Source organism: Curcuma longa, chromosome 11 (assembly GCF_044706935.1).
Source record: "Curcuma longa cultivar G26 ecotype Majalengka, Jawa Barat chromosome 11, ITB_CL_G26_1.1, whole genome shotgun sequence".
NCBI classification, from domain to species: Eukaryota; Viridiplantae; Streptophyta; class Magnoliopsida; order Zingiberales; family Zingiberaceae; genus Curcuma; species Curcuma longa.
This window is the reverse complement of record NC_133871.1, coordinates 15,767,212-15,785,606: the sequence shown is the minus strand read 5'-3', so window position 1 is coordinate 15,785,606 and position 18,395 is coordinate 15,767,212. Positions and strand designations below refer to the sequence as shown.

At 35.5% G+C, this 18,395-nt stretch overlaps 2 protein-coding genes across 2 annotated transcripts; both read left to right on the top strand.

Moving 5' to 3' along the window:
• Window positions 1-4,740: 4,740 nt before the first annotated feature.
• Window positions 4,741-9,556, top strand: LOC141837207 (polyadenylate-binding protein 2-like). Its single transcript, XM_074724651.1, has 9 exons — window positions 4,741-4,993; window positions 5,922-6,040; window positions 6,149-6,805; window positions 6,885-6,962; window positions 7,037-7,126; window positions 8,202-8,336; window positions 8,778-8,963; window positions 9,040-9,240; window positions 9,326-9,556. The coding sequence occupies exons 1-9, from the start codon at window positions 4,741-4,743 to the stop codon at window positions 9,554-9,556; spliced, it is 1,950 nt and encodes a 649-aa protein (XP_074580752.1).
• Window positions 9,557-12,154: 2,598 nt separating this feature from the next.
• LOC141838281 (polyadenylate-binding protein 2-like) lies at window positions 12,155-17,875 on the top strand. Its single transcript, XM_074725713.1, has 9 exons — window positions 12,155-12,444; window positions 13,382-13,500; window positions 13,609-14,265; window positions 14,345-14,422; window positions 14,497-14,586; window positions 15,654-15,784; window positions 16,883-17,075; window positions 17,152-17,352; window positions 17,438-17,875. The coding sequence occupies exons 1-9, from the start codon at window positions 12,192-12,194 to the stop codon at window positions 17,684-17,686; spliced, it is 1,971 nt and encodes a 656-aa protein (XP_074581814.1). The 5' UTR covers window positions 12,155-12,191; the 3' UTR covers window positions 17,687-17,875.
• The last annotated feature ends 520 nt before the right edge of the window (window positions 17,876-18,395 follow it).

The window sequence follows — 18,395 nt, the reverse complement described above, 5'->3', positions numbered from 1 at the left end:
TATTGTATCTTCGTCTCGGTTACCATTAGGGTGACTAATTGATTAAAATTAAATTATTTTGGTTTCATCCTCTATCCGATTAGCATAAGAATTCAATCGTGAGGAATTATTTGTTTTAATTTTTAAATTAAATTAAATTAATGCGATTTTCGATGGAATTAATTAAAATAATTAATTTTTAAAATATTATAAAAAATTTAATTAATTAAGAATGTATAAATTTATTTTTTTAGAAATTTATAATTTTTTATTTTGATTACTTTAATTTGTTTATTTAATCAAATAATAAATTTTAAAATATAAATGGAATGGAATTAATTATTTTTAAAAAAATAATTAAAATTTTAAAATAATCAAAATAAAATTTTAAATTCCATTGATTTATTTAATTTAATTAAATTTTTATTTACCACTACGACGATCACCATAAAAATTCAATCGTGAGGATAGAAATAATCAATATTTATATAATCTTTTCACCATTCTATTCAAAACTCTATTAAAAAAGAATATCTTAATAGTTTCTACATTTACATCACCAACCAAATATTTTATCTCTCAAATATCCTAACTTTCACGTTGAATATCTCATAAATCAAATATTTATGAGTCACACCTATTTAATATTTCATTTCTAAATATCATAATTAAATATTTTATCAATAAAATATTTATGGATTCAATATTAATTTATTAATTTATATTTAAATAAAATTACTTATAATTTTCAAATAAAATATTTGTTAGAAGTCAACGTTCAAAAATTAAAAAAAATAAAATCTAACATCTAAAAATGTAATGGGGAAACCACCGATATGTGTCTGCGATTGTAGCAGAGGACTTTCGTCATCTTTGACCTCCGTCGTCACCGGAAAAGAGGAAGGTAAGGGTTCTTTCATTCTCTATTTTCTAATGTTTGTGTCGACGATTGTAATAGGGCGTTAGGGCAGAGGCTGAGCTTCGTTACCTTTGCTTCCTCCGATCGTGTCTCGCCGTGAGTGATTGTTCCGGGGAGATCCATTGTCATGTTGGGGCAAAATAAACCAGAATGGTGCTGATCGTAGCTGTTCTGAGCTGATTCGAGAATCTGCCATCCTCTTCTCCTATTTCTCCTCAATTTGGTACCGATTGAGGGAAGAAACTAATCTCTTATCTCTAACCTTAGTTAATTAGTTCTGTTAGCAAATTCAATTCATCAAAAACCCTCAATTATTAATTCTTATTCTTGCTATTTGTTTCGGTTTGAATTGCATGAGATGTTGTATCACATGTTTGATTTTGCGCTGTTCATATGTGTATCACATGAATGTTTCGGTTGTATGATGATTGATGATCTGAATGTGGATTTTATTTAGTTGGTTGTGATGTTAATGAACTATATGTGTTAATGAATGAGTTTTAAATGTTTAGAGGTTCTGAGTTGGTTGAATTGAGTTGGATTCGATTGATTTATGTTGAAGGTGAAATTGGATTTGGTTATGTATGATTGATAAATTGAAATGTGAACTCGAGTTATCAATGATTCATTTGTGTTGAGAATTAAGTTGTTGTTGTTGTGCTGAATTTGTGTTGAACATGTTCAAGTTGTGTTGTAGTAAAGCTTTTAAGATTTGTTTTTTGATGAAAGATAAATATATATATCATCAAAGAAATGCATGAAGATACAGGAGCTCCAATGACATCTGCTCATATCATGTCTGACGAACTGTCAGACCTGAGCAATCATCAAAGATATGTTGTACATGTGCTCTCATGAATACCACACTCGTCTCGATAACTCTCCATATCAATGTCTCTCACTTAATCATGTGTACAAATATCATGTGTGCATCAGCAGGTTCATGTACCATGTCCTCATCTAGTAGTCGCGTCATCCGCCTGGTGCGCGAGGGTAGCCCTCCAGCCACCAGGTAGGTCCTACACCAGTTGACCGCCATGCGCGACATCTCCAGATCTCACAAAAGTCCATCCTCAGCATCATCATCAACCTCCACCACGACCAAGCACGACCATCTCGCGGCCGCCTCAGCCATCGTCATCCAGCATCCAACATGCACGGCCACGTCTCAGCCGCCACGATTATCCGCATCCAACAAGCACGCCCACCTCGCAGTCGCCTCAACCATCATCATCCAGCATCCAACATGCACGACCACGTCCTGGCCACCACTGCTATCAACATCCAGTAGTCCTCTCAGTTTCCTCCCGGCACCAATCATCCGTTGTGTCCGCTCTCCAGAAGGAACCTGTCCATCGCTCCACGGCTAGCAAGCCCAGGGAGTTGCACACTTTGAGCAAGTGGCCAGCTATCAACGAATTTGGCGTGTCTTTACCGTAACCATTACTACAAACTAGATAGGTCATGTCAGTGGGCCTATTCACCCTCATAGGCTTTTTGGCAAAGCCTCAACCATCAACGAATTTGGGACGTCTTTACCGTGAGCCGTTTGCTACGAACTAGATGAATCTAGAGGGGTGGATCCATGCACCCAAAATCATTTTTTTTTTACAATGCATATATGCAACCATGTATGTATGTAAGTAAAATGCCCTATGTATGTGAATGTGAATAGAAATGCAAATATAATACAATGTGAGTCATGCTCTAATATATGCACTAACCTAATGATGCCTCTATGCAATATGTATGGATGCAAGGTAATGAATATACATAATGCTGTGTAATATATGTGACATGGATCCAATCCCAAAGATATCGTGCTTCACCGTGGCCTACTCATGCCGCAACTCTCGATTTGTGTAAACACCCAATGCCTGATAAACATGTGTCTGTATCCGCCAAATGAGCGCCTCCTCGTCCACCCTCTTCCCCTTATGCATGCTGCGGTTATGGGCCCTCCATATATGATGCACCAGAGCCTCTAGGGCTATATGTCGTGTTGAAGAGGCTGTAGAAGTCCTCCGATGTTGCCCTTCTGAAAATCCTCAACATACTCCGGTAGATGGTCATCTCTGGCCTCATGTATAACCATGCCCGTATCCGCCTCCATAAGCGATATGTGGTCTCACACCGAAATAAAACATGCTCCAAGGTCTCCTTCACCTGTTTGTAGAATGTGCATCGCCAATCCGGTAAGTAGTCCTGTGGAGCACGCATCGGCAGTCGTTTCCCTCGTTAAGCAGCCATAGAGTAAAGGCATGACTCGGCTGGATAGCGTGATGCTAGATTGTCCTTATCCACGGCTGCCTTGGTCGGACACCTCGAAAATGATCATATGCTCGTCGGACGTCCCCTGTCGCTGTTGGAACCAAGATGATAGGAGTTGTGCTGCCATTGTTGGGCTTTCCGCAGTCTGCAGGATACTATCTCTGATGTGAAGTAGCTGTTTAAGGAGTCGAGAATCACCATGACATGTTGTCCACTCCCAAAGCTTTTAAGATGAATGCATTGGTTGTGTTTTTGTAATGCTTGAATAAAATGAAGTCTATTATGTTGGCCAATTGTAAATTTTGTCAGATTCATGTTGTATGGTTTATGTTGGTTGAGTGATGTTGTATGAGATGTATGTTGTTGTTAGAATTGTTGTATGATGCATGATATATAATATATATTGTATGTTTGTGTATATGGTACAAGTAGAATTTATGTTGTGTGTTTGTACATGTTGGATAAATGGATTTTATATTGTATATTGAAATTATGTTAATAAATAGAATTAATATAATAAGTTGTTAGATTTTTTATTTGTGTGATGTTGTACTTTGTATTGTGTGAATGATGTTATTTGTAATGTAGGTTGAATTGTACTTTGTAATTAATTGGATTTAGTATTTTTTTCATTAATTGTAGAATTAAATTGTTAATAATTAGATTATGTAGATAGTAAGGAATAATTAAGGATGAATAACAAATAAGAACCAACATCACATTTCTAGGATTGTTTTCATCATTGAGTATATGAGAGAAAACTCGGATCTCTCTATATTACTTGAGTGATAAATAAAAATTTTGATTAATTATAAATTTTAATTTTGAAAGGGTAAGTGACAACAAAATAAATAAAATAAAAATAAAAAAAATTAATAACCCAAAAACACCCATCAATGCCTAATAGATTAATAAATGGTCTTGAATAATTTTGCTATTAAGAAAGAAAGTTGGTATAATCGACCAGTTCAATTATGACATCTGCTTGCCCAAAATAAATATTTAATTAAAATTAAATAAATATTTTTTTAAAACTTAATTGAATCGGTCAAATTTTTAAATGAAAATAGAAAACACTGAATCAATAAAATATTAATAAATTCAATCAAAAATTTAACTAAAATAATACAAATTTTAAATATTATGTGAATTTATCGATTGATTATGGATTTATAAATTTATTTAATTACAAATTTATCAATTATTTTTTATTTTAATTTATTCAATTTAATAAAATAAAATTTTTTTTAAATGAATTAATTATTAAAAAACTAAAATTTCGAACTAACCTAATAGAATTTTTTAATTTCCGTTGGTTGGTTCGATTTAATCGAAGTAGTTTTTAGTCCTAAGATCAACCGAAACCGAAACCGTAGCCACTAGGGCTTGTAAAAATCAGCCTATTTAAACGGCTCAAAGGCCGCCAAAGGGAACAGAGCGTTGCAGTTGCAAGCGGCTGCCTATCGGATCCTCGTTTGTCTTCTCGTCTATCGGGATCTTCTCGTTTGTCGTCGTCGGCGGCTTGGAGTCGGGAAAGAGCTTTTGTTCTTGACTTGTTTGAGAGCGAGATAATGGCGCAATTTCAACTGCAGCCTCACGCAGGAGTTTCTACCCCCGCGGATGCGGCCGCGGCAGGAGTCGGCGCTGTCTATGTCCCCTCGACGTCGTTGTACGTCGGAGACCTGGATTTGGGCGTCACAGACGAGCTTCTGTTTCATGTTTTTAGCCAGATAGGGCAGGTCGTGTCGGTCAGGGTGTGTCGCGATGTCAGAACTCGTCGCTCACTTGGTTACGCCTACGTGAATTTCAGCGATCCTGTTGCTGGTATTTTTCTTTCGCTTTCGTTTTTTTGTTGTTTGTTTCTCAATCTTCGTCTTCAGTCATTACCAATTTTATTGATGTGATGGATTTGTGTGTGTTTATTAAAAGTAATTTGTAAATTCTTAAATCGGTTCATTCTGGTCTCTGGTCTGATGTTCTTATAACCCATCACGATTTTTGGTGTTGTGATGTTTTCCATTTTTTTGTTGGAATCCTACTTGATTATCTTAACCTAGATAGCTATTGATTGAGCAATACCTATTATTAGTTAGGCACATCTGGATCTCTTGTAACTTTTTTGCTTTTTAATTTGTACGTTCGTAATTCTCCAAGCTACCAATATACGAACTATGCTATTTAATCTTTTGCTTAGTCAAAATATAATAAACAAATATTTCATCGATAATGGTAGATTAAAAATTCTTTTTCTATACAATACAGCCTAATCTTTTCAAATATCATATTTAAAGAGATATTTCTTTTCCTTTATATTTGCTTTTGGCCTTATGGAGTATTAACATAATGAACTGCTAGATACTGGTATTATTTTATATATGTATCAGATTCAATTATATTATAGGGGATTCATTTATCTTCATTATAAAAAAATAATTTTCTCCTTTATTTTTTTTCTTGCTGTGTTTTTTAAAATTCTATCACAATGTCACATACTACTAGATACTGATGTTTGATATGTATTATGTTGATGAAATATGTATTTGTGAACTCATGCCCAAATGCATGGTTGATTTAACAATTCAAAATTCTCATCCAATCATGCTTATCTCCTTCATTGCAACTTGATTGATCTTGATTATGGTGCTTTATTGTACCACATGTCATCTGCTTCAGTTTAGTCACTATGTTTGAGTGAAGTATGAGGAACAATATATGTGAATTGTCCTTTACATTCTTACGTTTCCATTGGCAGCGGCAAGGGCAATTGAAGTCTATAACTTTACACCTCTTCATGGAAAGACAATTCGCATTATGTATTCAAATCGTAACCCTAGCTTGCGCAAAAGTGGGGCTGGGAACATTTTTATCAAGGTATGATAATATACTTAGAATAATCAGCAATGTGGGCACTGAATGTTAATTGTCCTGCCTTTAGCATTGCTGTTATTAACTTTGATTTTCTTTTTTTTTTTCTCATAGAATCTGAACAAATCTATAGACAACAAAGCACTGCATGATACATTTTCAGCCTTTGGTAACATTCTGTCTTGCAAGATTGCGACAGATGCATCTGGTCTTTCAAAAGGTTATGGATTTGTCCAGTTTGAACAAGAGGAGGCAGCACAAAATGCAATCCAGAAGCTAAATGGCATGCTCATGAATGATAAGAAAATATTCGTTGGGCCATTTGTTCCTAAACAGGAGAGGGAGGGTGCTGCAAGCACTTGTAAATTTAATAATGTATTTGTAAAAAATCTCTCAGAATCTGTAACAGAGGATACTCTACAGGAAATTTTCGGCGAATATGGAAAGATCACCAGTTGTATTGTGATGAGGGAGGGTGATGGAAAATCCAAATGCTTTGGCTTTGTCAACTTTGAGAACCCTGAAGCAGCTGCTAAGGCTGTTCAGGAGCTCAATGGGAAGAAATTTGATGATAAGGAATGGTATGTTGGTAAAGCTCAAAAGAAATCTGAAAGAGAGCATGAACTTAAAGAGAGGTTTGCACAAAGCAAGCATAAGGGTACTGAAACATTCCAAGGAGTTAACTTATACATAAAGAATTTGGATGATAGCATTGGGGATGATAGCTTAAGAGAGCTCTTTGCTGGATTTGGCACTATTACCTCTTGCAAGGTTCTTTGATGTTAACTTTTAGTTGTTTGTTTGTTCCACTATATTTTGTTGCTTGCTTATGTGCTCCGATGATTTATAGGTCATGTGTGACAATTATGGTAAGAGCAAGGGATTTGGATTTGTTGCTTTCCAGTCTCAAGAAGATGCTTCTCGAGCTGTAAGTTAACTATGTTGCTACTTTGCTTTTTGGTTGTCTTACTTTTTGCTGATTTTGGAGTGAATCTACAATAGCTATCGGAGATGAACGGAAAAATGGTCAGCAGTAAACCACTTTATGTTGCAGTTGCACAACGCAAGGAAGACAGGAGAGCAATGTTGCAGGTAGTTTCTCAAATGTTGTGATTTGAGCGACCATTTTTGTTATTTGAGCATATCAGTGATAATACTTTGCTATCAATAACCTTGAGCTCCAATCTAGCTTTCTTGGAGCAGATTTTGAAAACCTATCTATTTAGTGTTGACTTCATGAACAATGACATTTAATCCTTATCCTTCAAGGTAGCAAAGAGCTATTTTTTATCATAGCTTAAAATATTATATGTAACATAGTCAAAGGCCTACCTAGCCTTATGCCTAAATTTTATATTAAATTAGTTATGTCTAGAAGCTATAAATACATTTGTTGTAATGGTGACACAATATTTTAATATGTCCAACTTAGTATTTGAGTACACTCTTCAAATTGTAGGGTTTCTTTCTTTGATCCTCTAAGGGAGAATCCACATAATAAATATGATGATGCAGAGAGTTGTTTCCTTCGATTATAAATGAAATATTTAATTTTGTTATCCCTCGTATATTTTTTTCTCCTATGACTATTAATGTCATCTTCGTTCCTCTATCCCCTCCATAGTTCAAACTAAAGATGGATCTTGTTTTGTTTGGCTTAACACGCGCTCATGGGTTCGTATTGTGTAGAGGGGTTGCGGTTTTTGTTTCTTTTTTCTAACTCATTTGTGTGGATGATTTAAGATGATATTAGTTACTCTGAAACTTTCTGACATCTACTCTCCTTCTTGTGTTAAATAGCCAGGAATTCAGCCTTCTATTATCATTTCTCCTCCACTTAAGTGGATGATTAGAATACTAATCTCACTTATCTTGGTAACATCTTTTGATGATTGAACTTTGGAAAGACAGACTTGTAGTTTTGTCTCTTTTTACAATATGAATTTTTCTATAGTGATGTTAGAACTTAGTTACTTTTATCAATTTCTCTTGTCATCCTCATATCTTGGATTAATTTACTTTTCTGTCTTTGCATCTTCATACTGTCGCACTAGTATTTTGTTTTAAATATTAGTGTCATCAAATGTATTGTTAAGTTGTAACTGTATACAATATTTTATTCCCTCAACTATAACTTTGCTGATCAATGATTATTTGTTGGTTATAGGCTCAATTTTCACAAATACGTCCAGCGGTAATGCAAACTTCAATTGCCCCACACGTTCCATTATATCCGCCTGGCACTCCTAGGTTGCGGCAGCTACCTTTCTATGGTCTACCACCGCCTGCACTTGTTCCTCAGGCAAGGAAAAATTTTTGATTACTGATTTTATAGTTATAGAATCTGGTTTTTAAATGATTGAAGGGAAAAACTTTTACGATGAAAATGTTAATTTGAAATCTTGAATATTCTTTGTGAAATAGTTTGCATACTAATTCAAAGAATAAATATATGAGTTTATGATTGATTTGGTGGTGAATATAATGTGGTTCCTCAGCACATTCTACATGCCCATAATGCAGTTCTGCATTACATAATCTTTTGCAAAGATTTTTATATAATTAATGATTTCATACATCAAACTGTGTTTCTTCTTTAAAATAAATGATTTATAACCTTGTCATAGTTCAGAATGATTTTGAACAATACCAGTGTAGGACTCATATGAAGAATGATATTTTGTTGCATACTTACTCTGAATTAGAAGAGGTATAATTTGTTCTGAATAAAACTTTATCACAGCCTGGATTTGCCTTCCAGCAACAACTTGTTCCTGGGATGAGACCTGGAGGGGTGCCCTTCCCCAATTTCTATATGCCGATGGTCCAATACGGTCAGCAAGTCCAGGGGCGCCCTGGTGGAAGGCGTGGGCCATCAGGCCCTGTATATCAGACTCAGCAACACCCTATACCAATGATTCAGCAACAGGTTAGTTACTTTTCGAAAATGCAAACTACTGCCCATTGTTTACCATATATTATATTAAACATTTTTGATGCTACAGATGATTTCAAGGGGTGGACGTCCCTATCGATATCCACCTGGGCGCAACATGCAAGAAGTTGCTGGTACGGGCGGAGGGATGTTCTCTCTTCCATATGACATGAGCAGTATGCCCGTGAGGGATGCAGGCATTTCACAGCCTATTCCTATTGGAGATTTGACTTCAGCTCTTACAAATGCTACACCGGCGCAGCAGAGATCGGTAAGCCATAACAATTTTGTTTTGTTTTGTTTATCTTCCAAGCAAACCAGTCAGTTCGTCATCAAACCTCAACCATTATGTACAGATGCTGGGTGAGAGCTTGTACCCACTTGTGGATCAGCTGGAACATGACCATGCTGCCAAGGTCACCGGCATGCTCTTGGAGATGGATCAAACTGAAGTGCTGCATTTGCTGGAGTCTCCCGAGGCATTACGTGCCAAAGTAGCAGAAGCCATGGAAGTTTTGAGAAATAGGGCTCAGCAGCAGCAGCAGCCCGCCTCAACTTCCCCGAGGACATCTACGCCGACGCCGTAGGCGCGGCTGACATGTCGGCGATGTCGATCCGGAAGAGGGCAGCGGAGGTGGGCGCCAAGGCGGACGCGATGCAGCTGGGCACCGCAGGGGAGGCGGCGGTGCTCTGCGCGCGAGAGGAGGAGCGGCGGCGGATCAAAAAAGGGATAGGCGGCGGTATAAGAGTCCGGACCTCAATCAGGAGCCGGAGCCAGAGAGCGACGGCGGCGGCGGCGGGTGGAGCGGCAGCTCGCAGTAGGATGATGCGTGGATCAAGAAATTGGGGTGGCGCTGTAGCTTGCTAAATTTTTGTGGGGAAAGGAATACAACAGAAAAAGATTGGGGAGAAAGGAAACAGCAAAGGGATGAATCAGTGATTAAAGTCAAAGGAAATCTTTCTCTTTATGGTGCACATGAAGCTCAAAGAGTCAAAGGGGTTCTATGATCTACCAATACATTAAGTTTTTTTTAATTTTCAATTGAGTTTTTTTATTTTGGTTGCATCCTCGTCTCGGTTGATGGCGATCAGCGTAATATATATATATATATATATATAAATCTTGTCACCACTCTATTCAAAAAGAGTATTTTAATCATTTGTCTTGTTAAATTGCAATCAATTGCTTTTACTGTATCGTTCATTCTATGTGGTAATCTGTCTGAACCACATCATATGCCACTCAATGGATTAATATATGATCTTGAAAAATTTTGCTATAATTTGCAAGTTCAATTATCACGTTAGCTTGCCCTAAATTTTAAAATTGAATGAAATTAATCAAAATTGAATAAATACAATCTTTTTTGAACTAATCGAAACTGATTAAATTTTTAAATAAAAATTTAAAAAATGAATTTATAAAATATTAATTAATTCAATCAACCATTTGTTTCACATAATAACCATGACTCTCACTCATTTCAATTTAAAATTCCATCTATTTTTTTTTATATACAACTTAATCTTTTGAATTTTCATTGGCTAGTTTGTTTTAATCTTGGGATGTTTATTCATATCAATATGGTCAGCAATTAACTCATTGTGTCTTTGGTGTATTAGGGCCCTATTGAAACGGATGATAAAATCTATCAATAAGTTTTTGTTTGAGATATACTTCTTGAAAAATACATGTGAGTTTTTAGATCTTTGACTATTTGACATTCCAACATAAAATACATGACTAAAATATGCTGGCATTACTTCTATCGCAATTCGTACATTAAAGACAACCAATTATTTTCTTCAATTAACACACTTGATAACCTTTTTCAATGAATTTTCAAATTCATCCGGTGTTGTAGAATTTCTAATGACATTTTTTATGCTTTGGTAGTTGTCATAGAAAGTCAAAGGGTCTAATTTCTTTAGAAATTTATTCAGTATGTGCCACAAACTATATCGACGCATTGTCTGAGGGAAAACTTGTGCAATGACTTTCGTTATAACAGGATCATGATATGTGATAATAACTTTAGGTGCACCATTAGATATGACTATAATAAACTTGTTAAACAGCCAAACAAAAGACTCAGCTTTTTAATCACTTAAAAAGCCACAACAAAAAATAGTAGTTTGATGATGATGTTTAACCCCTACAAATGGTGCAAAAATCAATTCATATTTATTGATATTATATGACGGGAGCGACAATGTAGAGCAGAGGATGAGATCACGATTTTTGGAGTTTAGGGTTAATTGTAATTTTTGCTTCGTCACGATCGCTTGCCACACTGGCAAAAAATTCCAACCATGTTATAAGTCGCATACAGTTGCGCAAATTTAATCGTGCATGATATCATTTATATATATATATATATAAAAAATCTTAATGATTTGTATCTTAATGATTTGTCTTGTTAAATTGCAATCGATTGCTTCTACTGTATCGTTCATCCTAAGTGGTAATTTGTCTGATCCACATCATATGCCACTTAATGGATTAATACATGGTCTTGAGAAAATTTTGCTATGGATTAATACAAAAAATTTTGAAAGTTGGCATAATTTGCAAGTTCAATTATGACATTCACCTGACCTAAATTTTAAAATTAAATTGAAATAATCAAAATCAAATAAATTAAATTTTTTTTCAAATTAATTGAACCTATTAAATTTTTAAAAAAATAAACAAACTAAATCAATAAAATATTAATTAATTTAATCAAAAAATTAAATTAATTGAAATAATAAAAAATTTTAAATATTATATGAATTTATCGATTGATTAGAAATTTATAAATTTATTTAATTATGAATTTATTAATTATTTTTTTATTTTAATTTATCTAATTTAATCAAATAAGAAATTTAAAATTAAATCGAATTATTTAATATAATTATTTTTAAAAAAACTTTCGAACTAACCTAATTAAATTTTTTAATTTCAATCAGTTCGTTTGGTTGTTAGATTTAATCGGAGTAGTTTTTAGTCTTCAGATCATCCAAAACCGAAACCGTAGCCACTAGGGTTTGTGAAAATCCGCCTATTTAAACTGCTCCAAGGCCGCCAAAGGGAGCAAAGCGGTGGCTGCCTATCGGACCAAGGAAAAAATATTTATTCCTCGATCCATCAATATCAAATCTTCTCGTTTGTCGTCGTCGGCGGCTTGGAGTCGGGAAGGAGCGACGTTTGTGCTTGACTTCGTTTGAGAGCGAGATATGGCGCAATTTCAAATGCAGCCCCACGCAAGGGTTTCTAACCCCGCGGATGCGGCCGCGGCAGGAGTCGGCGCTGTCCATGCCCCCTCGACGTCGTTGTACGTCGGCGACCTGGATTTGGACGTCACGGACGCGCTTCTGTTTGATGTTTTTAGCCAGATGGGGCAGGTCGTGTCGGTCAGGGTGTGTCGCGATGTCACCACTCGTCGCTCACTTGGTTACGCCTACGTGAATTTCAGCGATCCTGTTGATGGTATTTTTTTTTCCAGTTATTTCATTCGCTTTCGTTTCGTTTTGTTTGTTTCTCAATCTTTCTTCAGGTCATTACCATTTTATTGATGTGATGCATTTGTGTGTGCTTATTAAAAGTAATTTGTAAATTCTTAAATCGGTTCATTCTGGTCTCTGGTCCGATGTTCTTATAACCCATCACGATTTTTGGTGTTGTGATGTTTTCCATTTTTTTGTTGGAATCCTACTTGATTATCTTAACCTAAATAGCTACTGATTGAGCAATACCTATTATTAGATGGGCACATCTGGATCTCTTGCAACTTTTTTTCTTTTTAATTTGTATTCGTAATTCTCCAAGCTACCAATATACGAACTATGCTATTTAATCTTTTGCTTAGTCAAAATATAATAAACAAATATTTCATCAATAATGGTAGATTGAAAATTCTTTTTCTATACAAATACAGCCTAATCTTTTCAAATATCATATTTAAAGAGATATTCCTTTTCCTTTATATTTGCTTTTGGCCTTATGGAGTATTAACATAATGAACTGCTAGATACTGATATTAATTTATATATGTATCAGATTCAATTATATTGTAGGGGACTCATTTATCTTCATTATAAAAAAATAATTTTCTCCTTTATTTTTTTTTGTTGCTGTGTTTTTTAAAATTCTATCACAATGTCATACTACTAGATACTGATGTTTGATATGTATTATGTTGATGAAATATGTATTTGTGAACTCATGCCCAAATGCACGGTTGATTTAACAATTCAAAATTCTCATCCAATCATGCTCATCTCCTTAATTGCAACTTGATTGATCTTAATTATGGTGCTTTATTGTACCACATGTCATCTGCTTCAGTTTAGTCACTATGTTTGAGTGAAGTATGAGGAACAATATATGTGAATTGTCCTTTACATTCTTACGTTTCCATTGGCAGCGGCAAGGGCAATTGAAGTTTATAACTTTACACTTCTTAATGGAAAGACTATTCGCATTATGTATTCAAATCGTGACCCTAGCTTGCGCAAAAGTGGGGCTGGGAACATTTTTATCAAGGTATGATAATATACTTAGAATAATCAGCAATGTGGGCACTGAATGTTAATTGTCCTGCCTTTAGCATTGCTGTTATTAACTTTGATTTTCTTTTCTTTTTTCTCATAGAATCTGGACAAATCATATAGACAACAAAGACTGCATCATACATTTTCAGCCTTTGGTAACATTCTGTCTTGCAAGATTGCGACAGATGCATCTGGTCTTTCAAAAGGATATGGATTTGTCCAGTTTGAACAAGAGGAGGCAGCACAAAATGCAATCCAGAAGCTAAATGGCATGCTCATGAATGATAAGAAAATATTCGTTGGGCCATTTGTTCCTAAACAGGAGAGGGAGGGTGCTGCAAGCATTTGTAAATTTAATAATGTATTTGTAAAAAATCTCTCAGAATCTGTAACAGAGGATACTCTACAGGAAATTTTCGGTGAATATGGAAAGATCACCAGTTGTATTGTGATGAGGGAGGGTGATGGAAAATCCAAATGCTTTGGCTTTGTCAACTTTGAGAACCCTGAAGCAGCTGCTAAGGCTGTTCAGGAGCTCAATGGGAAGAAATTTGATGATAAGGAATGGTATGTTGGTAAAGCTCAAAAGAAATCTGAAAGAGAGCAAGAACTTAAAGAGAGGTTTGCACAAAGCAAGCATAAGGGTACTGAAACATTCCAAGGAGTTAACTTATACATAAAGAATTTGGATGATAGCATTGGGGATGATAGCTTAAGAGAGCTCTTTGCTGGATTTGGCACTATTACCTCTTGCAAGGTTCTTTGATGTTAACTTTTAGTTGTTTGTCTGTTCCACTATATTTTGTTGCTTGCTTATGTGCTCCGATGATTTATAGGTCATGTGTGACAATTATGGTAAAAGCAAGGGATCTGGATTTGTTGCTTTCCAGTCTCAAGAAGATGCTTCTCGAGCTGTAAGTTAACTATGTTGCTACTTTGCTTTTTGGTTGTCTTACTTTTTGCTGATTTTGGAGTGAATCTACAATAGCTATCGGAGATGAACGGAAAAATGGTCAGCAGTAAACCACTTTATGTTGCAGTTGCACAACGCAAGGAAGACAGGAGAGCAATGTTGCAGGTAGTTTCTCAAATGTTGTGATTTGAGCGACCATTTTTGTTATTTGAGCATATCAGTGATAATACTTTGCTATCAATAACCTTGAGCTCCAATCTAGCTTTCTTGGAGCAGATTTTGAAAACCTATCTATTCAGTGTTGACTTCATGAACAATGACATTAATCCTTCAAGGTAGCAAAGAGCTATTTTTTATCATAGCTTAAAATATTTTATGTAACATAGTCAAAGGCCTACCCAGTCTTATGCCTAAATTTTATATTAAATTAGTTATGTCTAGAAGCTATAAATACATTTGTTGTAATGGTGACACAATATTTTAATATGTCCAACTTAGTATTTGAGTACACTCTCCAAGTTGTAGGGTTTCTTTCTTTGATCCTCTAAGGGAGAATCCACATAATAAATATGATGATGCAGAGAGTTGTTTCCTTCGATTATAAATGAAATCTTTAATTTTGTTGTCCCTCGTATATTTTTTTCTCCTACGACTATTGTCATCTTTGTTCCTCTATCCCCTCCATAGTTCAAACTAATGATGGATCTTGTTTTGTTTGGCTTAACACACACACTCATGGTTTCATATTGGGTAGAGGGGTTGCGGCTTTTGTTTCTTTTTTCTAACTCATTTGTGTGGATAATTTAAGATGATATTAGTTACTCTGAAACTTTCTGACATCTACTCTCCCTCGTGTTAAATAGCTAGGAATTCAGCCTTCTATTATCATTTCTCCTCCACTCAAGTTGATGATTAGAATACTAACCTCACTTATCTTGGTTACATCTTTTGATGATTGAACTGTGGAAAGACAGACTTGTAATTTTGTCTCTTTTTACGATATGAATTTTTCTATAGTGATGTTAGAACTTTATTTACTTTTATCAGTTTCTCTTGTCATCCTCATCTCTTGGATTAATCTATTTTTCTGTCTTTGTATCTTCATACTGCTGCACTAGTATTTTGTTTTAATTTTTATCGTCGTCAAATGTATTGATAAGTTGTAACTGTATACAATATTTTATTCCCCTCAACTCTAACTTTGCTGACCAATGATTCTTTGTTGGTTATAGGCTCAATTTTCACAAATACGTCCAGCAGCAATGCAAGCTTCAATTGCCCCACACATTCCATTATATCCGCCTGGCACTCCTGGGTTGAGGCAGCCATTTTTCTATGGTCAACCATCGCCTCCACTTGTTCCTCAGGCAAGGAGATATAATTCATATATTTTGTGACAACATTTTTTAACTACTGATTTTATAGTTATAGAATCTGGTTTTTAAATGATTGAAGGGAAAAACTTTTACGATGAAAATGTTAATTTGAAATCTTGAATACTTTTTATTTGCCCAATTGTGATCAAGAATTTGGAAGGCATTCCTCTGCTATCGTTATTCTTAACATGTTTTTTTTTTGCTTTCTTTGCTTTTCTAAATCATGGAAAAGGACATAATAAAATTTTTCCATTTCTTTTGGAAGGCATTCCTCTGCCCAGAATGAAGTTTCCTATATGTTTTTGCTTTCTCATTCTTGCCTTCAATCACCTTTTCCTGCCTCCTTTGGTGTCGGTTTGTGCTGCCCGCCTTCAATTAATTTGCACTTGACAAGAAATAGACTATGGATGGCACTAGCAGAGCCATCAGTAGGATACATAGTGATGGTGGTGGAGCAGACAAGTTTCATCTGATACGATTTCCTAGTGGCTCCAGGGTTTCTAGTTTTTGAAAGAAAGTTTTTACTAACTCTTGACTTTTGCTTCGCTTTGCTTGCTCTTGTATGTGGATGCATATTTTTGTCAATATATAAAAAAATTAATTATTGGGCATGTGCCAAAATGTCTGTTAATTAAATACCATTTTTCATCTTCTGCTTGACTATTATAAATCACAATTCATAATTCTTTGTGAAATAATTTGCACACAAATTCAATGAATAAATATTTTTATGATTGATTTGGTGGTGCATATAATGTGGTGCATTACATAATCTTTTGCAAAGATTTTTATATAATTAATGATTTCATACATCAAACTGTGTTTCTTCCAACTGTTTAAAATAAATGATTTATATTATACTTTCTCTTCTTTTTATTTCATTTTTTCGGCATGCTGCAAACAAAATTGGATATTATGCTGTAGCCTTCAGTTATCTCTCATGCAGTAATGACTGATAACCATCCTTCTGTCATAGTTCAGAATGATTTTGAACAATACCAGTGTAGGACTCATATGAAGAATGATATTTTGTTGCATACTTACTCTGAATTAGAAGAGGTATAATTTGTTCTGAATAAAACTTTATCACAGCCTGGATTTGCCTTCCAGCAACAACTTGTTCCTGGGATGAGACCTGGAGGGGTGCCCTTCCCCAATTTCTATATGCCGATGGTCCAATACGGTCAGCAAGTCCAGGGGCGCCCTGGTGGAAGGCGTGGGCCATCAGGCCCTGTATATCAGACTCAGCAACACCCTATACCAATGATTCAGCAACAGGTTAGTTACTTTTCGAAAATGCAAACTACTGCCTATTGTTTACCAAATTTTATATTAAACATTTTTGATGCTACAGATGATTTCAAGGGGTGGACGTCCCTATCGATATCCACCTGGGCGCAACATGCAAGAAGTTGCTGGTACGGGCGGAGGGATATTCTCTCTTCCATATGACATGAGCAGTATGCCCGTGAGGGATGCAGGCATTTCACAGCCTATTCCTATTGGAGATTTGACTTCAGCTCTTACAAATGCTACACCGGCGCAGCAGAGATCGGTAAGCCATAACAATTTTGTTTTGTTTTGTTTATCTTCCAAGCAAACCAGTCCGTTCGTCATCAAACCTCGACCATTATGTACAGATGCTGGGTGAGAGCTTGTACCCACTTGTGGATAAGTTGGAACATGACCATGCTGCCAAAGTCACCGGCATGCTCTTGGAGATGGATCAAACTGAAGTGCTGCATTTGCTGGAGTCTCCCGAGGCATTAAGTGCCAAAGTAGCAGAAGCCATGGAAGTTTTGAGAAATATGGCTCAGCAGCAGCAGCAACAGCAGCAGCCACCAGTTGACCGGTTGGCCGCTTTGTCATTGAATAATGTTGGTTCTTGAGCTGATGCGTCTGACTGCCTGGGATATACATGAGTTTTGAAGTCAGGGCGATTTTTGGCTGGCTTTGATCCTAGAGATGACTTTGATTCCTTTTTTTTTTTTTGGTTGTTATTTATTCATTTAGCTTTTTGCAGAATTTTTAGAACTCTTCTTATTTAATTGGCTCCTCGATTTGTCTGAAAAGTCTTAACCGAGGCTATGAAAGAATTTTTATGATTATACTTTTTTATATATATTCCTCCATTTGCATATAAGTTTTACACTATATGGAATTTATTTACAAAATTTCAATTTTTGACGGTTCAATTGGAGAAAATTTTATAATAAAAAATGATTGCATTTTGGAAATAAAAAAAAAGAGGTTGTACTCATTTCGGTATATTTGAAAAATCAAGGTGCGTTTTCATAAATTACACCTGTTTACTTAGCGGGTTCCTCCCTAAAGGCAGGAGAAAGGGGAGGAGAAAAATGAAAATTCTTTGTTTATTCAGCATTGGAATGGAAAGTGTTTTAGAAATTAATGACACGATGCCAAAAAGCCGGCTCTAAAATAAATAGGGAGCTAAAAAAAAAGACAAAATAACAAGTAGATAGAAGAACAATAAACATGGCAGCTGATGATGAAGCGCAGTTATGGGGAAATCTCCAGTCTCCACCAATTAAAGCCCTCTTCGAGCCATTGCAGGCCTTCTGCCACCACACCACGAGA

Coding starts and splice junctions, on each gene's coding strand:
- LOC141837207 (XM_074724651.1), top strand. CDS start 4,741: ATGGCGCAATTTCAACTGCAGCCTCACGCAGGAGTTTCTACCCCCGCG. Junction 4,994..5,921: donor TTTCAGCGATCCTGTTGCTG/GTATTTTTCTTT, acceptor TTCCATTGGCAG/CGGCAAGGGCAATTGAAGTC. Junction 6,806..6,884: donor GCACTATTACCTCTTGCAAG/GTTCTTTGATGT, acceptor GATGATTTATAG/GTCATGTGTGACAATTATGG.
- LOC141838281 (XM_074725713.1), top strand. CDS start 12,192: ATGGCGCAATTTCAAATGCAGCCCCACGCAAGGGTTTCTAACCCCGCG. Junction 14,266..14,344: donor GCACTATTACCTCTTGCAAG/GTTCTTTGATGT, acceptor GATGATTTATAG/GTCATGTGTGACAATTATGG. Junction 14,587..15,653: donor ACAGGAGAGCAATGTTGCAG/GTAGTTTCTCAA, acceptor TGTTGGTTATAG/GCTCAATTTTCACAAATACG.